This window comes from Gigantopelta aegis, chromosome 10 (assembly GCF_016097555.1).
Source record: "Gigantopelta aegis isolate Gae_Host chromosome 10, Gae_host_genome, whole genome shotgun sequence".
Classification (NCBI taxonomy): Eukaryota; Metazoa; Mollusca; class Gastropoda; order Neomphalida; family Peltospiridae; genus Gigantopelta; species Gigantopelta aegis.
Genome location: NC_054708.1, coordinates 21,425,769 through 21,453,270, shown reverse-complemented (window position 1 = coordinate 21,453,270; position 27,502 = coordinate 21,425,769). Strand labels below are relative to the sequence as shown.

The following is a 27,502-nucleotide window of genomic DNA, read 5'->3' as shown; positions in this document are numbered from 1 at the left end:
TAACCAACGTGTGCAAATGTGTACAATGAACTACTGGTTCGTTATAAGAGTACTTTAATGTATATAATCCGATGTTCGTTATACCCTCATTGCATTGCAGTAGTTGGTATTATTGCAATAAAGCTACTTTCCTGACCTTTCAACCATTGTAGGCAAACATAATCATTTCATCAAATACATTTATATATTAATTACTTTATCTTACATACAATGTCAATACATGTATATGAATATCAAATGTGTATTTAATCGTCATAATGTTTGTAGCAGTTTAAGCTGGAGTTTACCTGTGAAATAATTTCATTAAAACAAGCCAAACATACTGATTATATATTACACATTAATATTCTATGCAGTAAAATGTAATTAATATGCAATTTCAATTGCCTGAAAAGCTCTGTTTGCCAAACGAATGTACTAACAAAATTAATTTTATATACACTGCTTACCCTGAGAATTAAATTTCCTTTCCTATTAAAACAGAGATACTTCTTGCTGTTGACACCTTTAATGTAGATATGACCTCCACCAGAAGGATGAGATTCAAACATCAACAATGCTGAAACAGAAGAAACGAAAACCCGTGTAAGCGATATGATACACTTGGTGAGTGAGACACACGACACCCACATTAAAACTAGTGTATTACGAAAAGAAAGGCATGTTTGTTTAACGAACGTCAGCACATTTAAAACTCTTTGGTGTATAAAACACTTATGTATTCATATGTAGATGTTTGGATGGGCCAGTTTAGTAAAAAAAAACAAAAAAAAAAACATTGTGTTATGAACGCTCACCATTACTGAACCAAAATTCGTTATTCTAGAGAAACTATTTTTTTAAGAAGAGATTTTTAAAAGAAGCACAAAATTACATCCATCTCAAACGTTAGCTCCAAACCTTTTTGAGTAAACTAGCAAATATAACATAAAAGAAGCAGATGACCGAAGCTTTTCAGATTTATCCATATATTAATATTGTTCTGAAATCAATTCTGATTATAAAAATGTGTATTTGTATTTATACTGGATGCTGTTAAGATGATTCACGTGCATTTAACAATGTGAGGTTTTGAACGCACTTGAACATCTGCTTTCTATTACTTCTCAAAGATATGTTTCATATACATTTCATCATGTATGTGAAAATACTATGGATTAAAACAAACACCAACAACACCGACCCTTTGAATGTGGTCAGCTTCGCAACATTGTCATACGATTTCGCATTATAAATGACGTCAATGCACATGAGTTTCAGTTAAAATATACACATTAAATGGAAATGGTCTATTTAACGACACACTCAACACATTTTATTTACGGTTATATGGCGTCGGACTTATGGTTAAGAAACACATAGACATTGAGGGAGGACGCCCGCTGTCGCCACTTCATGGGTTACTCTTTTCGATTAACAGCAAGGGATCTTTTATATGACCATCCCATAGACAGGATAACACATACCACAGCCTTTGATATACCAGTTGTGGTGCACTGGCTGGAGCGATAAGTAAACACATTAGAAGTCATCGATATGATTTCTTCCAGAAGAAATCGCTACTGGAAATCTCATTCATGAAATCTTTTAGTGACGACACCACAAATAGATTCACGTTTCTACGTGCCGAATATTGAATGAACCTTTTGTTTTTGACAAAAGCAAGGCAAGGAAAGGCAAAAAAAAAAGAAAAAAAAAGGCTAAAGTAAGACACAGGTGATAAAACTGTGCACCTGAGAGTCCTGAAATTACACCTGATCTGTTATGCGGAAACTTTAATTACTTTCGCTTGCACAGAAATGGACCAGTGAGTTTATGGAATTTAATGGCGGCGGCCGTGGCAGCTCCATTAATCCTCTTGGTCGTTTTACAACGTAAAAAAGGGTGTTGCCCATATTGTTGCAGCAGAATTAGAGTTAGTGTATTGTAAATTATTTCAGACCAATAACCTGCTCTATAACATGGATATTATATACTGCTAAAATTAGTTTCCTTTGAATACAAAATTCGAATAATTGACCTTTACAGCTGAAAGACAGATTTGAGATTTGAGCTTTAAAAAATAAATGTGAGATTTAGAGAATTTGCTTTGTGAATTACGATCGCCAGAGAGGAAAAGGGGACTAAATTGAGTAGAAACACCAACAATATGTCTTACCTGTATTCAGAACACGGAGATATCCGATACTATAGAAAAAGAGTTATAGAACATTTCGGTCCCAAAACTTTATTATATGTTTGAACATACGGTTGTTTTTATTCACACAGCCAAAACCAGAACCTGGGAAGCAGAACACGGTGCTCTAGTCTAACCATCTCAGCTATCCGACATCTAGTAATTTTTCGCAGTGATTCGTAACTAATTTTTCGCAGTGATTCATGGGTAATTGATTTTGCAGTGATTCATGTGTGTATGTCGCCATGTATCCACAAAGCTCTGGTCTGTGCTAATTTTGATTTAGTAAACTAGTTTGGGAGTCGCAGTCCTCTTTGAGCGGAGCAGTAGGGATCTCTTGTCCACTCAAAGATATCATCGATAGTGGCTCTTCTCCTATAAACAAGGCACTAGATAGAGATTCATGGAATCAACTGTTTTGCCAAACTGACCATTCGACTCTGCGTTGTACAAGATAAGGTTTCGATCATGGATAACAGTTTTATCGTTCAGAGGGTTTTGAACCCTAGACGATTACGTACACATTGCTCACCTAAATGTGGTCTATATGCAAAGACATATACGCACGCACGTGCATACAAAAACCCATACAAACAAAGCTACAATGAGTTTCCTAAAATTGAGAGAGAGAGAGAGAGAGAGAGAGAGAGAGAGAGAGAGAGAGAGAGAGAGAGAGAGAGAGAGAGGGGGGAAGAGGGGGGGGGGGAAGCAAACCTAATTCGCTTTATAATTGACATTGAAGCAAGCATTGTTTTCCAAGGTCAAAGGACTCATTACCAAAATCTCACCCAGAAAACTCAGCTACAACTGTCAGGATGTCTCCGACACGTTTACGCATTTGTAAGCAAAACCGTTGCATGACCTAAATAGTATGTAGTGACGACGTCCACTGATTGACGTTGTCCACCGTCCCCTACCAATGGTGATGAGCGACTGTTCGCGCATCATGGCGGGTGTCACTGTGCTGCCAGTCAAAACATGTCCAAACCAAGACAACACATGAACTAGGCTTGTTTTGTATTCTCTGTGTCCATGACCAGGTGTTTTAAGAGATGGTTGTGTGCATGATGTGTATGTGTGGACGTATAAATCTCTCTATCTGTCTCTGTCTCTCTCCCCCCCCTCTCTCCCGTCGGTGGGCCCCACCCCCCCCCCCCGTCGGTGGGCCCCCTGGGCTATATCGCGTACCAACCAGTGTACGACTGGTATAGCAAAGGCCGTGGTATGTATTATTCTGTCTGTGGGATGGTGCATATAAAAGATTCTTTGTTACTAATGGAACATATTTAGCGGGTTTCCTTCTAAGACTGTGTGTTAAAGTTACCTAATGGCTGACATCCAACAGCCGATGATTAATAAATCAATGTGCCCTAGTGGTGTCGTTAAACAAAATTAACGTTAAAAAACTCTCTCTCTCTCTCTCTCTCTCTCTCTCTCTCTCTCTCTCTCTCTCTCTCTCTCTCTCTCTCTCTCTCTCTCTCTCCCCCCCTCTCTCTCTCTCTCTCTCTCTCTCTCTCTCTCTCTCTCTCCCTGTCTGAAATTATGCATGCGTGTGTTGTATGTACGAGCGTATGCATGCTTGTGTATGCCTATGTGTGCGCGTTTATTTTTCTATATATTAATTTATGTAATACGTAAGTGGGTACAGAAAGGGAGGAAATTCACAAAGGAGACAAGGATGTATTACCTGAAAAGCGCGCCTTTAGTAAGCGAAACAAAAATACCTCACCAACAAAAAACTTGAAATGTGAAGGCTGTCACCAATGTGTCCAATTATCGTCACTACGTCTCTGTCGTATGAAAACTGATCGTACCATCTTACGTCTGCCGGCCATGACATAGCTCAAATTTAAGATAATAGCAGATAAGACCGATATTAGCGACTACGATTGTATCACACAGTTACAATTTTGAACCCTAAGCGACAGACATCCAGTAATTAACGCACGGGGGTAGACGTGGGTGTTCTAACGCGGACCGGCGTGGATATGGGAATCAGTCTTAACCGTATGTGACAGGTCCAGTCTAATGGTACGTGACAGGGCCTGAAGTGTTACCCTTGTTCCTCCATTTCGGGGTTAGTCTCGGCAGCGGTGTTCGACTGGACAGGTATTTTCCTTATGTCTGCTGGTCTGACACATCTGTGTCATTGTGGGACTCAGGCCACAAAAGGCAGACGGCAGTGTTCCGGTTACGGTGCGAGGTGTACACCGCAGGCCCCTGAGACGTAAACAGTGACAGGACAACACAGATCCCAATACTATGTCCACCTAACAACAATGTTGCATTTGGCAGAGTACATGCTTCTGGAGAACCCGGTCTTAAGTCACGAAAAAAGGAAAACCAGACCTGGCTTTTGTATTCAATCCTGAACGAAAGAAACGCCGAAGAAGAAGATGAAGAGGAAGAAAAAGAAGAGGAAGCGGACGAAGATGGAGAGGAAGGAGAAGTAAATGAATCCTTCAATCACCAACAACTCAGCATATAAAAATCCCAGTAACATAATATAAACTAAATAAAACAATACAAAAAAGCCCTTAGATTAGTTAGATAATAAATCTGACAAAGAAACTAGATGCTGTATACAAATACAAAGTCATATCCCTGCATATGGTAGGGTAAAGGGGACATTAGACGATAAATCCTTCCTTGCTAGGAGGACTGCCACTCTCAAGGCTGGTCTGTAAAGGTTTCTTGAAAGGTTCGGATCATACGATGATATACACTTTATAATGCTCTCCACATATGAACTCAGATACCAGCTCTTAGAATAGTTATTTGATAAAGCAGTTCCTTTGACAAGGTTAGATCCTACAACGTCTTAAAATGTGAACTCTTGTATAACTTTGAGTGAACCATAACGCTGACCTAAAGAATTTTCTTCTTCCAAAAATGGTACAGATGGGGGGGGGGGGGGGGGCAAGATTATCCTGTCAAGAACACATATTTATGCAACAAGACAATAAATGCATCCACTGAGATTGATCTATCAGTCTATGACATAATATTATAATAGAAGTCACATGGGCCCTTACTATACAGCGCTACAAAACAAACATCAAATCTAGTACAGTTAGATAATAAAATGAGTTCATTACGATCTACACCCGTGTCTCAAAGAAACGAGCGTTGTGCAACCGAAACTGACTGCTTAAAGTGTACGGGTTTCTAAGCACCTGATCACCTACTGATTCAGATAAAAAACAAGCTGTCTAAAAGGGATACTATCAAGGAGCCAATCTTAGATGAAACAAGCACGACTTGATACTAGTAATAATGCTATCATATTAGAGAAGGTGGATAGAGATGGAACTGAGTACTTGGAGATATAAAGTATGCACTGACACAGTCGTGGACGATAGAGATAGAGACGCGATTGACTCTTTAAAAAAAATAAGGCTACAAAGGACACGCTTTTGAAAACTGGATAAAAACGATACAGTTGAGTGCTCACAGTTATGATCTGTTATCAAAACTGTGTGCTTGGTAAGCAGTAATGTTAGCCAGATATGTGCAGTCTTTTGAATGCCCAACCGTGCCACGTCAGAGGGTTGTGAAAGATTGGCGGCATCAGATATAGCAGTAGTAATACTCATCATGAAAGACGCACACTACTTTTCACTTATAAGGTCATCGTGATTTCGTATGACTCCCCAACCCCCTCAAACGCCCACCCCCCCCCCCCCAACAAAACAAAACCCTACAACAATAAATGTACCTGTCAGATGTTATTTTCTCAAAGGAACCGAGAGTAACAGATCAACTTAGAGACACTAGTACACTATAATATTATAGCCTCTTACTCCATACCTCTGAGCGACAAAACGGAGTCCAATGGGTATTTGACAAAATAGTGGTCAATTCCTTGAATCTCTATCTAGAGCTATCCTAAGGAAATTCATATTAAGTTTGTTTTATTGATTGGTACGCGATACTTTGGTTGCCAGACCAGGCCATGTATATCGCAAGACCCGACATGTAGGCCACTGTAAAAAAGATACAAATAATTCTGGTTCAACAGATTTGTAAAATGTAGCTAAAACATGTAAGCAAAACACCTTCACACAAAACAACAACAACAACAAAAAACCAAACCGTTTTCGAAGAAAAAGAAAACGAAATGACAGAACTATTGTCAAAACTTTTCAAAAGCCCAATCTCTTAAAACAGCGATTGTACTATTCTCAAATCACTTACAACTGTACGAATTAAGTTGCATTAAGCATCAGATGTCTTTAACCCAGCCATGTCGGCATCAGGAGCAATGACGACTGAACAACAAAAGTGTATTCTGTCATCAAAATCTCTGCATAAGGCAGAGTCGAAATAATGTTTTAGGTAACGTCGAGATTGCTTCCATGATCTACTATCGGGTGCTCGTAATTACAAGGACCGCCATTCCCCTAGGAGATCCGTAACGGTATGTTCCATCTGTCATGCACCGCCTGTAGGAATACTGTCAATTCTGTCTGCTTTAGATGTACCTCATGCCCTATACTGATTTTAAACACAACATTAACCAATACATCTTTTCGAAACAAGGTGAAGCCATTTCAGTGTCCTCTTTCTCACTAGGTTTATGGTCATACTTACTGTTGTTGTCAGTTTCATTTCCTTGTGCATCGACCCGCGCTCGAAATCGCCCCCTTCTCCCTTTCCTTCCTCTGCGGAGAACTCGAAATATTTGTACAAGTTTGCCACTGCATCGCGAGTAGACTTGGTAAATCCGGTCATAGGATACACCACCCGTGGGAATAATGCTATCTTTCTTTATGCTTTTCAGAAAGTCTGGATTGGCAGAGGAAGAAACGTGGACCTGTAGAAGGAAAAAAACAACAACTTTATAGTAGAAGGTAAATAAATAAACAATGAATACTCTCAAAATAAAGTGAAAGAAAAAAGGCCACATAGAGAACTGGATTTTGGATTAATAACAAGCAAGCAACTACTGCTATTTGGTGTCTAAAATGACTATTGTGGTACAGAATAAGACATGAAGAAGAGGAAGAAGAAGACGAAGAAAAAGAAGAAGAAGAAGACAACCCGCAGTCATTACATGTGCTACTCCTACAATCTGCACATGTGTCTTTCATATTCACTTTCCCATAGACAGGAATGCACATAGCACGCCCCTTCATTACAAGTCGTTGAGCACTGGATGAGATGACAAGAAACCCGAGTGCGTAAAGCTCAATAGAGCCTAGAATCCATAGCATTTCAGACATGCACTCTATCACCTCAGGGTAAAACTGGCATGTCACTGATTGATGCTTGTGAATAAATAAAAGTTAGAATGAAGGGCGTCATGATTGTGGTGTTTGTGATGTTGTTGAATATAAGGAAGTAGACGCCGATGATGGGAATAATTATGGCGAAATATAATGTTTATGATCACGATGATGATGATGAAGTAACACTGATGACGATAATGATCACAGTAGATGGTAATATTTATGATGTTGTTGGTTATGAAGAAGTTGATTCCGACAATGGTAATACTTATGGCGAAATATAATGTTTAAGATGACGCCGACGATGATGCAGTAACACTGATGACGATGATGAGGTAGATGACCAACAGCAAAGCAATTATTATTCATATATAAGAAGTCAATTCATTTCCTTAATCTTGGAAGAAGAAACAAAATCCTCCAAGCTGAACAGATACCCTTTTTTATTGCATTTTATAATAGTTTACCATTCATAGTCTCATATTTTCCGCTTGTGCCAAAAATTACCGGCCTTTCATAAACAAATTTGCAGATTGTATAAAGGCACCATGCTGAGGTTAGTGTTGGGAAATATATAATGTACAATATTTTCTTCATTATTAAATTCACGCATCAGCTCAACAAGTGCAATACAGCCTTCAGCAATAGAGATTTATGTCATACGTATAGTTTATGACAGTTTTATGCTAACCTTCTGAATTATTAGTCCGCGGGAGGCCGGTAACAATAAGGACTACTTGAAAACATTAAAGGCAGCTATTTGGAAAAGTCAAAGAAAAGCCTTTCTTACGGTAGAGAGAAACAGGTAGTACATTGTAGGAAATGCATACGTGCATTCATATACACATTTACATGCACATTTATATACACATCCACACACCCACACCCACATACATTCATACACACATGCATACGTACACAGGTATATACAAATCATAGAGAGAGAGAGAGAGAGAGAGAGAGAGAGAGAGAGAGAGAGAGAGAGAGAGAGAGAGAGAGAGAGAGAGAGAGAGAGAGAGAGAGAGAGACAGACAGACAGACAGACACGTATTTAATTCTGAGAACTGAGACATCGAACATTATAGCAATAATATCAATGGTTATTTTGTTGCCATGTAGTGGCCCAACATTTCATTTAGATCAAGTAACGCGAAAAACTTGTTGCAGATAAGTATGTAATATATTATCCAGGCTAAAGCTGGATCATCAAACAGTGTAAATTACCTAATAGCACCGACATGTATCACTGCACTGGGATTAGTGCAGGAGTACAACATGAACGGGTGCGACTTGTAGCATTCAGTTCAGGTGTACTGTGATAATCATCTCTGAATGATATTCTGTGTACAAGATACATCATACTGTCATCTGGTATCTTGTATGTCATGCAGTGCAGTCTGTGGTTGTTTGTTTTTGTTTTTTGTGTGTGTTTTTTGCACGCTACATGTTGTGGGGGTGTCGAGGTATTCATGTCTGCCGAGCTTGCGGTATCCCTGTCATCAGTTATACAATAACGCATACACTGGAAACTTGAAATATGAATGACGAAGCCATTAACACTTTCAAAATCACAGATATCATAATATATGTGAACAAAGAAACCATTAACACCTTCAAAATCATATCTGTGAACAAATCAGAGTACAAAGTAAGTTTTTGTCAATATTGTGACATCCTCCATGAATCAGCGTTGGGCGTTTTGTCATCAGTAAGACTACCACTCACCAGGACAATGCGCCAGTTCCCAATTTGCCTGTAAATTATATGCATCATATTTGTAGTCTGTAGATAGCGGTGTGGAATATTCAAGTAACAGACCCTAGATTTTTAAACACTATGGCGCATTTGTTCGCTATTGGACCCATTTTTGATCATTCAAGTTAGACATTACATAGATTTTATTGTTTAAATTGATGATACATTTCCGTACATCCGAAGTGTTTCTGGTCAACCTGTTGTTTCCAATACCACAAAATGCATGTTTTTCAAACATTTAGAAAAACGCACGTACCTCTGAAAACGTAACTTCTCTAGTCTACGTTTTAAAAGTATTTCCCGGTTTCAACGTCACAGATTCTTGTTTCATTATTTTGTAACTTTATTCAAATGTGTTACGGGTTTGTAAATTAACCAAACTTAGTATGTTATTTTTACGGGTTTAAACTAAGGTCTGCGACATTCAAAGAAAAAGACCTGTAAAAATACTATTAGTAAAATCAATGGTCGGTAATAAACCTGAAAACTTTTGACCTTGCGCTTACATAACGCAGGTAGGAAGCTGGTTCTATCCTATGGGATGAGACGGCGACACCCCATTGAATAAACCCAATAAAAACATTGCCGAAGGGGGAAATGTCCCAAAATAACTGAATACACTTGTAACGCACGTGACCTTTAAGGCAACAAAAATGATATACGAAAACAAGACATCGCCGTTTAGCAAGTATAATGATGACCTTGTGAAATTGGGGGCGATCATGTGGTCAAAGCTTTTTGTTCCAAAAGACTGTTTTCTTCTCCTCGCTAAATAGGTAATGATCGGGCTTAAGGTGGCAGACGAGACTCGAATGTAGCTCCAACAGCTTTGGGTGATCACGGGGCGTGGTGAAGACGGGCAGAAAGGTCAAAGGACAACTTGTTTCAGGTCTGAAACGAACGTGACAAGACGGTCAAGCCGAGTGATTTGACCGCCACAGTGGACGGCGCGGTTTTCGAAGCCGGTGTGCAGCACAGTCGTATGGTGTACTTAGTGATGCCTGTATATTTTTTCAATTGTCGGACACATCTTCCTGTTACGAGTAATAGGTAACACACAAACACGTAATACAAAATTAGCGATACATCCTCATTCACCCATTCATTCTTTTATGAACGTTTTTGTGGGGTTTGGGGAGATTGTTAAACGTATATAATTCCTATTTGTTTTTCAAAATATAACATCATATGTATTTGAAAAAAAGATGCAAAAAAAGCCAAAGACAAAAAAAAAAAAACCATAAACAAGAAACGTAACACACCTCAAAACAACGCACAAACCACCACCACCCTTTCCAAAAAAAAAAAAAAAAAAAAAAAAAAAAAATATATATATATATATATAAAATCCAACAACCCCCTCCCCCCAAGAACAAACCCCAAAACCCCCCAAAACCAACAACAAGCCTCCCGAAAACCCCCAAAGACCCCCCCCCCCCCCGAAAACAACAAAACAATAACGACAACAAACGATCTCGTGTCATCAAACTCTAATCCATAATTTTTAATCCCCCGATTTCATTTCCCTTCTTCCCACCAGTCTTAAAGTTCTGACACTGGAACATCAGTGTCTCCACGAAATGTGACCTTCGCAACAACGATTTCAGTGGTTTGCCTTCACCTCGATCATTCACTGATGCACACACCATCGCAAAAGCTACTTCTGCATCGGGACACGGGACACATGGACGGCTAAACCTGATAGGTTGCTCTATTCTCCGAATGGGAGTACTCGTACTCATCTGTACACTTATCTCGTTTTAATGGAGAATAATTGAGACTTGGTCAATAGCGGCTTGATACTCATCTCCTCAAATGGCCTTTATGCGTTGTCATGTCATTTCTTTTTCTTTTCTCTTTTAAATCGGGTGGCCCTATAACAATATCAAGGTATGCCCTATTTGCGTTGAACTCCAATTTTGTGAAGATGTTAGCAAAATTTCTCAATCATTGTTACGTTCAGAAAGGTACCCAGACAATCCAAGGTCATCATGTATTACAGATCTCAACGTGAAAACAAAAATAGGTGAGTGATTAATTGCTCTCCTAACTTAGATCGTGTGGAGCTATGTAAGATATTACTATATTAATACCATATACATTCACATGTTAAGGGGAGCTGAAAATTACTCTCCTTGAACTAGACTCAGGTGAGTGATGGGGAGCGAGTGTGAGAGTCACTTGTGATAGTGAACAGTATGACACATTGCTAGCCTCTTCACATGTTGGTGCAGTTCAATGGAGTACCCAAGAGCAGAAGACCACACATCTGGTATTTCGTAAGCGAACTAACTCGCGGAATAAAGTTCCATTTGAATCACTGGATAAAGCACATGACCCACGTTATCAACAATAAGATAGGATGTTCTAGATCGGTCGTACGAGCGCTTGGCTGGGATGTCTCGGCCGTAGGATCGAACCTCCTTGGTGTCCAATTCTTAGATTTGTTTTCCAGTGCCATCCAATGCAACACGATTGGTGTATCAAAGGCTGTAATGTGTACTGTCCTGTCTTCGGAAAGGTGTTTATGAGAGATTCCTTGCTGCTATGGACAAACGTAGTGGGGTTTTGTTTTTACCAAGACTATACATGTATTTACAAACGTTTGACATCCAATAACTGATTATTAATAAACCAATGTGCTCTAGACTCCCGTTAAACTGAAACAAACTTCAATTTATTCTTGCCTAGTAAGTAATCCAAGAACATTATTTACTGGTAGTGTGAGTGCATCTATATAAAGGAATATGAAACTGAATGGTTTATCGTTATTATTCTGCTTTCACATAAATGTGTAAACAATGAGGTGACTGCAAAAACAGAAAACAACCAGGCATTAAGAAGTGACATTCTGAATAGCGGATTCGGAAATACTGCCATTTAAAAGAAATATATTGTGACGAGGTGTTGATAGACTCCTTCATGGACAATACAATATCGCAAACAATAATAATTATGTCTTCAAACAAACCACATATTCTCAGAAAATGAAAACAAATGGACATTAACTGAAGGCAAAGAGGCACAGAGGTACATGTGTAGCACATGCGAGCATCTAATGTTTTCCCCACCTTATAAACGAACCTATAAAACTGACAACCCTTGGAAGAACGTTTTACCTGTTGTTTTGATTTATGGTTCTAGAAAATCATGCTAACCAGGCCACGAACTATGCAACGAGACAACACCCAAATGTGTTATTTAATAGCTGAATGTGAATATGATGCGCCATAATGCCAACAGCTGTACCATCCTTTAAAAACCAGAACACGAATATATAATAACTGTAGTTTTACTGGTATATCTTATCGGCCTCGGTGTCGTCGTAGCTAAACCATCGGACTACAGGCTAGTAGGTACAGGGTTCGCAGTACCGGCTCCAACCCAGAGCGAGTTCTTAAGGGCTCAGTGGGTAGATGTAAGGCCACTACACCCTCTTCTTTATCACTAACCACTAACCAACTAACCCTGGACTCAGATAGCTGAGGTGTGTGCTCAGGAGAGCGTGTTTGAATCTTAATTGGATATAAGCACGAAAATAAGTTGAAATGAATGAAAATGGTATGTTTACCCAATCTAGTCATAAAAGAGTTCCATAAATCATTATGTTTTTGCGCTATAATATTCTGGGTTGGTTTCTTCAGTAGATCAATATTAACCAAAAACAAAGATAGTCTGAGAGGCATTGATCTTAGTCATTAGGCAGTGTAAAATATTTCCGGCATTGGAGCTTGTTTATAATTGACTTCCTTCAGTTTGTAGTAGATCACAATATATTTTATATAAAATAAAAAAGATACTTGTCTATTTTGCTTTATTCTTTCTTTTCGTTTGTGTTTGTTTGTTTTGTTGTTGTTTGGGGTTTTTTTCTTTTGCTCGGGGCGTGCGGATGATCAGTCAAGACTTTCTAACATATTGAGACCATCTACTTCCTGTCGTCTCCGTGTATCTTGTGGCTAAATTGCTTACAGATCACCGTGATCATTATAATATGCCTCTCTGACAAAGTCCCCGGGAGCCACTTTATCACTACTTAACACTAGACATTAAGACATAGGATTAACTTTATTTTCTTTGATGCAATTTAACATGGTAACAGTTGGTCATGATAAAATAAAACAAAAAACCAGGACGAACATAGCTTGAGGGCTAGATCTGAAATTAAAAACCAACACGCTCAGGCATGGGGATCATTGTCTCGTTGTTCACCCGGTCCTCTGAAGGGTGATGCTGGAAGGTTTACATAATATCGGCTGTGTGCACACAGACTGATGGATTATGATCAGATCTGTCATTCGGTGTAAGCAGTAAGATAACAAAGCATACACACATCGATTGATGTTATGCAAATTGGATATTTTATATTTCAGACCTTGTTTGCAGACAAAAAGGAGGTTATGATTTGTTTGCCCGATAGCATATGTTATGATGCAACCGCGCTTCTAATGACCCGGTAACACACATTTAAAATTTAAAAAAAGAAGATAGAAAAGACTTGAAAGGTTATCTAGTTACTGGGAAGTGAAATATGCGCATGCCAGTTGAAACTGATAGGGCAACCTTCAAATTTGCAAACTTGGGTGAATAACGTTTTGGTTATAAATCAAACGTACATAATTATTAGTTTTACGATTATTGTATCATTATTACACTATTGCCTTCTTTGTTTGTTTACTTTTGTATTTCTTTGTGTTGTTTTATGCTTTTTTGTTGTATTTTAGTGTGGTTTAGGTGGTAGTTATTGTTGGTTGTTGTTGTTTTTGATGTTTTTTGCGTTGTTTTTTTTTTCTCCAAAATATCCTAACACATAAAATACAAGAAGTACTTAATAGCAGAATCGAACTCTGGACTCGAAAAGCACCTGTTTGCATTAAAATAAAGTCTGGCGTCACAACAAAATTTCGGATTTTCCCCTCCATGCGATGACTGATATGATACACGTGTCTGGTTGTCAATCATGCATATTGGCGACCAAAGAGTTAAGTGAATGCCAAATCGGTGACCCGCTGACGACATCATAAATTAGCGAACTCCGGTGTTTTACGGTGCTCACTGTCATATTGCAAACCATAATAAATTGTTAGTGTTTGTTAAGAACGCGCTTATATATTAATCCAATATAAATGCTGATAACACGATTTGGTGATACTTTGTGTGTTGTATGGTCCAGTACCCCGTTTTGCGAAGCGATCTTACAGCTAAGATTATCTCAAGTGCTTGACTGCCTTAAAAGTTTGTTTTGTTTAACGATACCAGTAGAGCACATTGATTTTGTTAACCATCGGCTACTGGATGTCAAAATGTTTGTAATTTTGACATATAATCTTAGAGAGGAAGCCTGCTACATATATCCATTAGTAGCAAGGGATATTTTATATGCGCCATCCCACAGACATGATAACACATGCCACGGCCTTTGGTATACAGTTGTGGTGCACTGGCTGGAACGAGACATAGCCTAATGGGCCCGCCGGCGGGGATCGATCCTAGACTGACCGCTTTTTAAACAAGCGCTCTACATGGCATCAGCCTCGGTGGTATCGTGGTTAAGCCATCGGACGTAAGACTGGTAGGTACTGGGTTCGTAGCCCGGCGCCGGCTCCCACTCAGAGCAAGTTGTAACCACTCAATGGGTAGGTAGATGTAAGGTCACTGCACCCTCTTCTTTCTCACTAACAACTAACAACAAACACACTGTCCTAGACAGACAGCCCAGATAGCTGAGATATGTGCCCAGAAAAGCGTGATTGAACCTTAATTATTGTCTGAACCAAATTGTTAACAACTACGAAAAATTACTCTCCTACCTTTAATTGCCGTTAGATTTCCTCCAAAGTTTGTCCAGTCAGAAATCTTGAAAAAACCATTACAATGACACAGATTCCACATACCAGATGATAACCATGTCACCTATATCGACTTCGCTGAGAGCGCATAGGGCAAAAAGCATGTAATTTTGTGTCAGCTGCCATTTTGACTTTTATGGAATATTCTTCAAGAGGGGTGAAAGGATAGGACTTAATCTAACAACGTCATAACATGTTATGATATAAAAGCAAACGTGATGACGTCATATTATTTATTATTATTTTTGATTATTATTATTATTATTATTTTAATGATACCACTAGAGATCATTGATTCATATTAATTGTGTCACATACTTTGGAGGCTTTCACTCCTCTTGACAGACGGCAGAAAACTGCATGTATTTTTTCCTGTGCAATTTCAGCAAAGACAATATCGGCGACATCGTTGCAGTCTCATGTGTGTAATCTGTATATTTGTAGTGTTTTTTTTGCGATTTGTTTCTGGACAAACTTTGGAAGAAATCTAACGGCAATTAAAGGTAGGAGAGTACTTTTTTGCAGTTGTTAACAATTTGGTTCGGACAATAGATATAAACACGAAAATAAGTTGAAATGAAATGAAAGGAGAAATGGTTATAAAGGGAAATAACCCAATGGGTCAACCGGTAAGAGGAAGGAAGGAAATGTTTTATTTAACGACGTACTCAACACATTTTATTTACGGTTATATGCCGTCGGACATATGGTTAAGGACCATACAGATATTGAGAGAGGAAACCCTCTGTCGCCACTTCATGGGCTACTCTTTTTGATTAACAGCAAGGGATCTTTTATATGCACCATCCCATAGACAAGGTAGTACATACCACGGTCTTTGTTACACCAGCTGTGGAGCACTGGCTGGAACGAGAAATAGCCCAATGGCTCCACCGACAGGGATCGATCCTAGATCGTGAGAGTGTTGGGAGTCTTAGATGGATCTCACCCCAGGCTACGATTCTACCGCCAGTAGTCTACTTCTCACTCGGGGCGCAAACAATGTCAAGACTGTTTGATTAAAAAGGTTTACTAACACGAAATGGTATACATTATTAACACAACAATGGCCGTGTACTCTAAATAATACATGCTATGAACACTAATAACGAGACACGCTGTTAATTCCAGAATGAAAACACCAGGACCCCGTTTTACGAAGCGATCTTAGCGCCAAGACCACCTTTGGTTGCATCGCTACCCTATGCACTTAAGGAGATCTTACCGGCTAGTAGGTACTGGGTTCGCATCCAGAGCGAGTTGAACGACGCAGTTGGTAGTTTAACCATTCAGTGAGCACGTGTAAAGCCATGCCGACTCCTCTCTCCCTAACCACTAACAACTAACTACAACCCACTGTCATGAACAGACAACCCAGATAGTTGGAGCGTGTGCCCATAACACTGTGCTTGAACCATAACTGTCTTATAATCACGAAAATAAGTATAAATAGAATATACTGCTATATTGTTAACATTAGTGAACAGTATACGAAAATAAGTATAAATAAATTGAAAACGGTGGTGTTGAGTTTAAAAAAAACAACAACAACATATTCTATACTCCCGCCAACCCCAATATCACTTCTTTCTTGACCAGGGCCCCTTTCCACGAAGCGACCTTAGCCCTAAGATCAACATAAGTGCATAGGGTAGCTATTCGCTTAAGGCAATCTTAGGGCTAAGATCGTTTCGTGGAACGGGGCCCAGCCCTTTAAGAAACCCGACTCGCTATGAATACGCGCGTATTGACACTCGTGTGGTAAAGTTGTGATGTGAAACGCCATTTCAGTGTTAATTGACGAGCAGCCCATGCAGGCGAACAAGGAAGAAAGGTTTGATTATTAACGAATAAATATTGACCTAACCCAAATATCGTCGTACAGGCAGAACGCACAATCGGCGAGCGGCGACGGCGACGGCGAAGCTGTGAACTTTCACCAATAAAGATAAAAACTTTGCTCGGGTCAGCGTCCGATCAGCGGAATGGAGGCTTGTTTGTGCAGTTCATTGCTGGGTAAATGATACTTCTTTAAAAATATCCCAGTGGTACCCGTAACAGTTCAGATATATTGTATGCTGTTACTGTTATCATTAGCGAAGAGTATTCTAGTTTAAATGTATTGTATACTGTTATTGTTAACATTAGTCAACAGTAAAACAGCTTGTTAAACGACACCACTAGAACACTGATTTATTAATTATCGGCTATTGGATGTCATTTGGTCTTTTTGACATAGTTTTAGAGAGGAAACCAGCTACATTGTTTCATTAGTAGAAAGAGATATTTTATATGCACCGTCACACTAATAGGATAGCACGTACCACGACCTTTGATAATACCAGTCGTGGTGCACTGACGGGAACGAGAAATACTAGTAGTCAACAATATACCAATTGTACCCGTAACAGTTCAAATGTACTGTATACTGTTAGTGTTATCATCAGTGAACAGCATTCAAGTTGCACCCGTTGACAGGCTCCTTGGGCTTTTTCTCGTTCCAACCAGTACTCCACAACTGATGTAACAAAGGCTGTGATATGTACTACCCTGTCTTTGGTACGGTGCATATAAAAAATCCCTTGCTGATATTGCATCGAAAATATTAGTGGGTTTTTCTTCTAATTGTTTCTATATTAACTCCGTGGCCCTTATATATGTCCGACGCCATATAACTAACTAAAATGTGTCGAGCGTTTTGTTAAATAAAACATTCTTGTCTTTCCTGCTAGTAGGGGTGGGATTTATCTCAGTTGATTAAGTTCTTGTTTGAGGTGCTTGCGTCGCACGATCGAACCACCTCGGTGGATCCATTCAGCTAATTGTTTTTTCTCTCGTTCCAACCAGTACACCACAACTATTGCACAAAGGCCGTGGTATGTGTTTTCTTGTCAGTGGGAAAGTGCATATAAAATATCCCTTGCTGGATGTAGCGGGTTTCCTCTGATGACTACGAGTCAGAATTACCAAATGTTTGACATCCTATAGCTGATGATTCATTAATCAAAGTGCTCCAGTGGTGTCGTTAAACAAAACAAACTTTAATTTTGTTTTTTCTAGTAACAAACAAGTCCACAGCTGCACTATATATTATATATCCGTGATCCTCATTCCGTATAAAACAACCGTACCTGTTTGTGTAACCAAATCCACCATTATAACTATCATTCATTTGGTTAAACTCCAAGAAGCGTAGTCGTGCCTTGCTAAATAGCTGACTTAGTATACATATGCATAGATCCGCAAACAGCAATGAAACGTACAATCGAGTAACTTATTTTGAAACACGTACACATGTATTGATGAATGGTCGGTTCGTGTGCATGTTTCCAATCATCTGGTGCCAGTGCTGACTAAGCAAAACAAACATTTGACGTAATATATATGTTTCTTTAACTCTCGGCTTTTCTAAAAAAACAAAACACCCAATTCAATTATACTATCGATTGTAACATGTCAGCAATTTGAGTATACACTATTAGATATACATTGCGATAGTAACCTCAAAAACACGAAAAAGAGGTATCGTTTTTGTTCGCTACGCGGTTCTTCGCATTCGTCATTACGTTCCACGTGACAAATTTATAATTTATAATTTATGGTTCCATTGAAGTATTCCGTGAAGGTGCACAGGGATTATAAAATTAGTAACACCTAAGTGAGACGATGTGTAAAAAATGTGAATGCATATGGGTTACCTTCGAGCACAGACAGTGTCGGGTGACAAAAAATCCCATTGAGGATCACGGTGCGATTCCAGACACAAGCCTAAGTACACAATGTAACGGCTATTCACTCAGGTGGGAATTCTTCTTTTTTTTTCTGTCTGTGTCTGTTACTAAACTACAGCTATATAGCATGTTGAAACGCCTGTTCTCTTTGTACCGGCTTTGAGGAACAGGAAAATAAAGTTTAAAGTTCGTTTTGTTTAAATCACCACTTATAACACATTGGTTTATTTAAATAAAAAATAAAAAGTAGAACACATTGTGTTTTTTCTGTGTCCGCGACAGCTATATATTATGTTGAAACACCTGTTTGCTTTGTACTGGTTTTGAGGAATAGGAAAACAAGTTTATAAAGTTTGTTTTGTTTAAATCACCACTATAAGCACATTGAATTATTTTTGGTTTGGTTTTTAAAAAGAAAAGAATAGCACACTGGGTTTTTTCTGTGTCCGTTACTAACGACAAATATGTATTATGTTGAAACACCTGTTTGCTTTGTACCGGTTTTGAGGAATAGGAAAACAAGTTTAAAGTTTGTTTTGTTTAAATAACACATTGATTTATTTTTGTTTTGTCTAAATAAAAAAAACTAGAGCTCATTGGGGGTTTCTGTGTTGGTTACTAAACGGACAAACTATATATGATGTTGAAACGCCCGTTTTCTTTGTACCGAATTTGAGGAAAAGGGAAAGAAAGTTTAAAGTTTGTTTTGTTTAACGAAACCACAAGAACACATTGAGTTATTAATCATTGGCTATTGGGTGTCAACGATTTGGCAATTCTGGCATATAGTCTCAGACAGAAAACCAGCCACATTTGTTTTCCGTTAATAGCAAGGACCCATATTCACAAAATATCTTAAGCCTAGTTTTACACGTAAACGTAAATCTACGACTGAAGAGCTATTCACGAAACAACGAAAACTTAAGTTACGTGTAAAGTTGGACGTAAATATAAGAGTGCCTCAGGTTGCAACTAACGCTGCACGTAAGTTATGTACATATAATAAATCAAGCACGATCGCCGTTATTTACTATTATTTACTATTATTTACGGAAACTAGCAGTATTTCCAATAAATGAAGCAGTTTGCGATGGCGAACGCCACGGATTGAACATATTTTTGTTCGTGATCGAACGGATGGTTTCGACTCGGCCAATTTCTCCTGAGTTATCTTTTCCTTTTTAAGAAATGTCCTCAAGTTCGTACCAAAACGCGGATCCCCACCAATACCAAAATGCCATGGTTCACTGTTCGCAATGTTATTGTTAGCAAACGACAAACAAAATTGCGTTTTGCGCATTTGTTATTTACCCGGTAGCCATCGTTTCTAATGAGTTTTTATTAATTACTCCAGTGAGAGTGTTAAATCGTAGATTTACGTCCAACTAAGTTACGTTTACATTTACGACCATCTTTGAGAATAAGGTGCTTCTTGCACGTAAACGTAAATCTACGGCAGACGTAAGTGCTAGTCGTAGACGTAAATTTACACTTTTTTGTGAATATGGGTCAAGGTGTCTTTTATATGCACCATCCCATAGACAGGTTAACACAATCAACGGCCTTCGATATACCAGTCGTGGCTAGGATAAGAAATAACCGACTGGGATGAATCGTAAACCGACAGCGCATCCGTTGAACGCTTTACCACTGGACTACGTTCCACCCCTACGCATTACATGTCAGCTCTGTGTAATTATAAAAGCCGTTTTGATAGTCAAGCAGATAATATTTTGTAGGCACAGTGCACTACATATCAATAATAATAATAATAATAATATAAATAAAATTTAAAAATCAAATAAAAAATCTACTAATGGGAATCGATCCTGGGACAATTCACTTCAGAAGAGACTAAATTGTTTTTACCTTAGAGGTATACCCGCTATCTGACAGATCAACCTGACGACACTAGAGATAAAGAAAAAACACCTTAACCGCTGCACTAAGCGCACGCGACCTTTCCTAACAATACATCCCATGTATAAAACAAACCCTGGTTTGACATTAGTCTAAATCCGATTAAGCCAACGGGCATGCGTTCTCAATTTCCAAGCTTTTTTTGCCGAGGTGTGTAAGCAAAACAGTTAGCCAAATATTTTTCTTGCAATGTCGAGACTTTTTCGAAAAGACTCTTCAATAGAAAAAAAAGTTAGTTCGAAAATGTTTTAAGAGCCATTGTGATGTCGTTGACTTGTTGAACGAAGCAAGGTCGGCCATGGTCACGTTATTACTTGCTGTGATAACTCCACTTTAATCCAAGTCAGGTCAAAAAAAAAAAAAAAAAAAAAAAAAAAAAAACAGAAGGGAAAAAAGGAAGAAGAAAAAAAAGATTAAATCACTGCTGTGCAGTAACTTTAAAGGCACCTAACCTAGTTTTTCCCGACCACTACATGGTATGTTATTGTTTTGTTTTATTATCAGCTGAAGAGGTGTTTGAAAGACGTGGCCCCCGTTACAATATTGCAGACTGTTCATATTTGAAAGACGACACTCTTAAAGGCACACTGCCCCTTAAAATCACTGTACAGATAATATGGTTGAAGCTTAAAGGTTTTATTTTATTTTTTCCCTTATGTTCTTGAATATTCATTTCTGATAATTTGTGGCGTACACACTCAACTTAGCTGTCGGGCATTACGAAACTGATAATGATGTCATTTCCGCTGTTCAGGTATTTGTTTCGCCTACAAACAGACTCCTTCTGTACCAGAGTGATCTTGACATTGCATAGCGCCCTAACATGTAAGCATGCCCATAGCGTAAGTCCGCTCTCGTCGGGCTTAGCACTTTTTATCACTTATCGTACACAGCACTAAACTGCATATGAACAGATGCCAAACTTTACTATTTCTTGAAAAAAACCTAAGTGTTAGATAAATATGCCAGACATTGTCGTAAGATGGACGTCTGCCTTGTGCAGGCGAGCGCATTTTTTGTTAAGAGATGAGACATCTATTTTGAAATGCTACACAAGTTAGTAAGGGCAATAAAAACAGGATGTAAGGAACTACAAAAAAGGAAGAAGCACAAATGAAAAGAAAAACGTATGGTATCCATACGTGCGCTTGCGGAAAATTTGACTAGTACCATCATCGTTTAATCCTATCACATTCATTTCACGTTAAGCGGGAAAACCTGTCTATCTCGCGCTCCTGAACATGGCTATGGTGTGTTCGCGGTTGTCGTAATGTCTATAGAAGCTTAGTACAATGTCTTAGTGTAATCATTTGGCGCATTGCAGAATTTTGTAAACAACATTTTTCAGAAGAACATCGTTGTAAATCGCCAAGACGTGTGACAATTCAGATCAGTTATAATGGTGAGGAACATAAGAAGTAACTCGTCTCCAAATAGTTTTGTTTAAAGTCTGGGTTATGGAGTGCCGGATAAATGTGTAGGTGATTACTTATTAAAGGAAATGTTTTTATTTAACGACGCACTCAACACATTTTAGTTACGGTCATATGGCGTCAGACATATGGTTAAGGACCAGACAGATCTTGAGAGAGGAAACCCACTGTCGCCACTTCATGGGCTACTCTCTTTCGATTAGCTGCAAGGGATATTTCATATGCACCATCCCACAGATAGGATAGCACATACCATGGCCTTTGATAACCAGTCGTGACGCACTGGCTGGAACGAGAAATAGCCCGATGGGGCCCACCGACGGGAATCGATCCCAGACCGACCACGCATCGAGCGGGCGCTTTATCACTAGGCTACGTCCCACCCAGATTGCGAGGGGTAATCTAAAGAGTCTATGCCTAAATAGGAAGAGACCGTGTGCATGACATGAAGATGCCAGACAGAACATAGCCAGTTAAGAAGGCAGGGATCTCGCCAAAAAACAAATTCAGAACATCCTGACGAATATTTCACGATAGGTGTGTTCTTGCTTGAGGACAATGCACCAGCTGATGGCTACACTAGATGACTATTGTGTTTTCTAGTGTGTTGATAACCCAACCTATTCTACATGTTTAGCACCGTCTGACATTTTTCCTAACTTGCACAAAAGGTGTTAGCTGTCGGGCATTACGAAACTGATAATGATGTCATTTCCGCTGTTCAGGTATTTGTTTTACCTACAAACAGACTCCTTCTGTACCAGAGTGATCTTGACATTGCATAGCGCCCTAACATGTAAGCATGCCCATAGCGTATGTCCGCTCTGGTCGGGCTTAGCACTTTTTATCACTTATCGTACACAGCACTAAACTGCATATGAACAGATGCCAAACTTTACTATTTCTTGAAAAAAACCTAAGTGTTAGATAAATATGCCAGACATTGTCGTAAGATGGACGTCTGCCTTGTGCAGGCGAGCGCATTTTTTGTTAAGAGATGAGACATCTATTTTGAAATGCTACACAAGTTAGTAAGGGCAATAAAAACGGAATGTAAGGAACTACAAAAAAGGAAGAAGCAGAAATGAAAAGAAAAACGTATGGTATCCATGTTCCACACTATATATACTATATTCCAAAGAAAGAATGGACCTATATTTTTTGTAATGAAAGCTACACGTTCACGTTTAAGATTGAACTCAAGTCATTAAGTTAAGTGTACTCACTGAGGATGCACCGTTTGCACCTAAGAAACCCAACAGTAGAATGAGCAGCAGCGTCAACAACCTGCAAAGGTAATATAAAAACAAATTAACAAACAGTTTAGCTATAGGACAACTAATACATCTATTGTGGCTCATGTTTCATTTCGACACCTGGTTGATACATTATTACACTTCCCGGTGGGATGTACGCGTTTCAACGCCCGTATCGTTGATTTTAATATCCGACAACCCAATAACAATACAAAACATTTTTAAAAAAAAAAAAAAAAAAAAAAAAAAAAAAAAAAAAAAAAAAAAAAAAAAAAAAGCGTATGATGATCACATGCAACATCCTGCTAGATTCGAACAAAACAAAACGGTTACCATGAATATACCTTCAGGTGATGACATCTGCATTGGTAAACAAAATTATATACATAACATGAAGTATACAAGATGCAGTGATAGACAGTGGTGTATACAAAAACAAATGGAAATGCTTCTTTATCTGGTGGGAGAAATTCATGTGATAGACAGAAATATGGGATCGCACGAACATTAACGGCACAGAATGATTGCAACCAAAACCATCATCCACTGAAGAGTGTCAGGAGATTAACAGTGTCAATCCCGTATTACTGACATTCAATATCATATTACTGACATTACGATGCTAATATTGCATTAAAGGCATACTGTCACAGATTTAAGGACCTTATTTCTCTAAAAAGTAATAATAAATCAAAATTACATTAATTTTTACAGACCAAATCTAGCTATTGAATCACTTTAACTACATCATGATGGAGTGAAATCCATGTCAACCCTCTCAGCAATGTTAGTTTTTGAATTATGGACCATTGCCATAATTCGTAATATCATTAATAAGTGGTGTATGGTGGTTACGTAGATAGCTGGTTACGTAAATAGTACATTTAGGGACAAATCAAATATATATATCTATATCTATATCTATATCTATATCTATATCTATATATATATATATATATATATATATATATATATATATATATATATATAAAGTAATACTTTGTTAGCCATGTAATAGGTCAGTGGTCTATGACAATATGCCTTTAAAATCTACAAAGTATTCCCTTATCTCTTTCTCTCAATATAATGAACACAAATTCACGGATACCTGCGATATGCAATAACAATTCAAATCGAGTCGCCTATAGCAAAAATGTGTTATTACAAGTCGAATATCACATGACTGTTAGAAATATTCATTCATTCATTATACTTATTTTCGTGCTTCTATCCAATTAAGGTTCAAGCACGCTGTCATGGGCACACACCTCAGCTATCTGGGCTGTCTGTCCAGGACAGTGGGCGGGTTAGTTATTAGTTGTTAGTGAAAGAGAAGAGGGTGTAGTAGTCTTACACCTACATATTGAGTCGATAAAACTCAATCTGGGTGGGAGCCGGTACCGTGCCGCGAACCCTGTACCTACCAGCCACATGTCCGATGGCTTAACCACTGCACCATAGAGGCCGGTGGTTATAAATAAAGCCAGTACCTAGTGGACAGGCGCAGTTGTACCCTCCCCCCATAACATTTTGGAAAAAGGTGCCGACTTAAGTTCAAAAGTGTCCATTTTGTTTAACAGGAAAGGACTCCATATTACTATACCATGATAGTTCGTTTTACAACCCCTACTTATGCATTATAAGCTACATACGGCCATTGAATTGGTATATCCCACAATAAGATAGGGGGGTTTTCTTTTTGGATCTTCGCAAACAGACATATAATCTATCCACCAAGCCCAAGAAAGAAGGAACACCACAGTTTCGTTATTTAATTGGTGGTATACCTTTGTAAAGTATTAGTATATCAAGGCATTAAACATGTTTATTGTCCCATCAAGTCGGAAGCCTCAAAGCCGTAGCTGGAAGGTAAATTTGGCTTTTCAATTCGCAATTGGTCAAATATTTGTCTTGGCCACTGATGCAATTGGTCATCGCGGTGGTAAAGGCTTGCAGACCGTGTCTACAGACTTATACAGAACTAGACTGGTCAGTGCGCAAACGTAATTAACTTGTGTACATTTTCAAACGATTTGTCTTTTCAAACTGGGCGCTGGATAGCTTTACGGCTTCCTGTCGCCGTGACTGTTGGGGGAAACCGCTCGGCGCCTGCGCAACCTGTAATCAGACGGGACACCTATTGCGTCAAAAGATAGGTGATATGATGACTGAAATAGTTCTAATATGTCTGACATCATTCATGCATTTTCGTCACTTTGGAGACACACACAGTGAGAGGGAGAGAAAGAGAGAGAGAGATGCAGAGACTCAGACAGACAGAGAGCCAGCAAGAGAGAGAGAGAGAGAGAGAGAGAGAGAGAGAGAGAGAGAGAGAGAGAGAGAGAGAGAGAGAGAGATATGCTTCCTCTCTCTCTCTCTCTCTCTCTCTGTGTGTCTCTCTCACTCACTCACTCACTCACTCACTCACTCACTCACTCACTCACTCACTCACTCACTCACTCACTCACTCACTCACTCACTCACTCACTCACTCACTCACTCACTCACTCACTCACTCACTCACTCACTCACTCACTCACTCACTCACTCACTCACTCACTCACTCTGTCTGTCTGTCTGTCTCTCTCTCTGTCTCTCTCTCTCTCTCTCTCTCTCTCTCTCTCTCTCTCACACACACACACACACACACACACACACACACACACACACACAGTCCGTACCTATGATGCCGGCGACCGTCATCAATAAATGAACCCAAATATTCTGTTGGATACCAAACATAAATAAATAAAATAATTATGTAAATAATAATAATAATAAAGTAAAAAAAAAAAAAAAAAATATAAAATACCTTTCACATCAGTGTAATTAATCTAAAACATTGTAACTGGCTCCAGGGAAGGCCTTAAGCTAGAATCGTGCAACAATGCAAGGCAGCTAAAGAATACCACTTTAATTGTGTTAGAGCAAAGCAGAATGCAGCAAAGGTTAGGTGATATAACCCCATGCTTCGTCATTGTCATCCACGGGCGCTTCGAGTTTCATCCGAACGAAAAACAATGCTTGTTTTACCAACACCTCTTAATATATATTTGATCATCTGTTGTAATGGTGTCAAACACGATAACTGTGACACCAAGTGAATGGTTAAACATAGAAGATAGCAGCTGTGGTATCTACTTCTCCTTAGATTTAGCAGCAAGTGATTTTTCTGATACATCATCATCGATATCGTTATCATTACAACACTAACAAGAGCACGTATCCTATTCATCATCATCATCATCGTGTTTCTCGCCATCAGCACAACAAGCATAATCAACAACATCCTCGCGATCACTACATCCACGACCATCACCACCACCATCATCATCATCGCCATGATAACAGTTATTATATCAGACAGCAACATATTTTCCAGGCATCCTGTTACCTAACGCAACCGCATACTTCGTCACTGTCAAGTTACCAGAGGCCATTCACATCCCGCATAAGTGTGGTTTACCATTCAACAAATAGATTTTTCTTTCCCTTGCAGATTAATAAATGGTTCAGTGTTAGCAATGCGACTTTAGGTTACTCAGCACGAACAGTATCGGAGAGACATCGTGCGATCGCATTTCACACAAACACACACACCTGTGTTCGTCGCTCTTATGACTCCCATTCACGATCATCCGTTGATTGATGCATTTCCTTTAAAATATCGCATGGACTCAGTGTCGTACATGCATACGCCGTGACCACGATCGTGCGAAAACTAGATCTGAAACCGTGTAATGTGTGGTTTATTAAGTGAATATGCTCAAGACATGTGACATATCGAGGCAAAGAAATGTTAAATTTGCATCAATATGAGATAAAATACCTTAAACATTAGCAATAAATGATAAAATATTCAGATTCAGATACAGCCAGATTTCTTGAATTTCAAGCTATGTTTCTGTTAAAAAAGAAACACTGTAATCGAAGTTGTCGTGGGTCACGTACAATCCGGATGCGTGTAATTCAGCCACAGAGACAAATACAAACGTCTTTATACATCATTGACACCTTACACTGCATTACTTGGGTTCAAACTGAGAAACGTGTATAGTACACAGAATGTTTCTTTATTTAGTGTCCAAACTGAGAAACGTCTGAAGTACACTGCATGTCTACTGCCCAAATTAATTGAAAAAAAACCCGAGTAC

At 38.8% G+C, this 27,502-nt stretch overlaps 1 protein-coding gene across 3 annotated transcripts in view; it reads right to left on the bottom strand.

The window, feature by feature from the left end:
- LOC121382982 (fibroblast growth factor 8-like) overlaps nt 1-27,502 on the bottom strand; it is a 57,875-nt gene that overhangs the window by 12,732 nt on the left and 17,641 nt on the right. For 2 of the 3 annotated variants that reach the window (XM_041512691.1, XM_041512692.1), the window contains exons 2-4: nt 23,319-23,379; nt 6,770-6,992; nt 450-559 (exon numbers count right to left, since the gene is read on the bottom strand). In XM_041512691.1, the coding sequence (XP_041368625.1) occupies nt 450-559; nt 6,770-6,992; nt 23,319-23,379 (394 nt within the window). Of the gene's footprint in view, nt 1-449; nt 560-6,769; nt 6,993-23,318; nt 23,842-27,502 lie in introns of those variants that run through there. The other variant, XM_041512690.1, reaches the window with a different exon arrangement.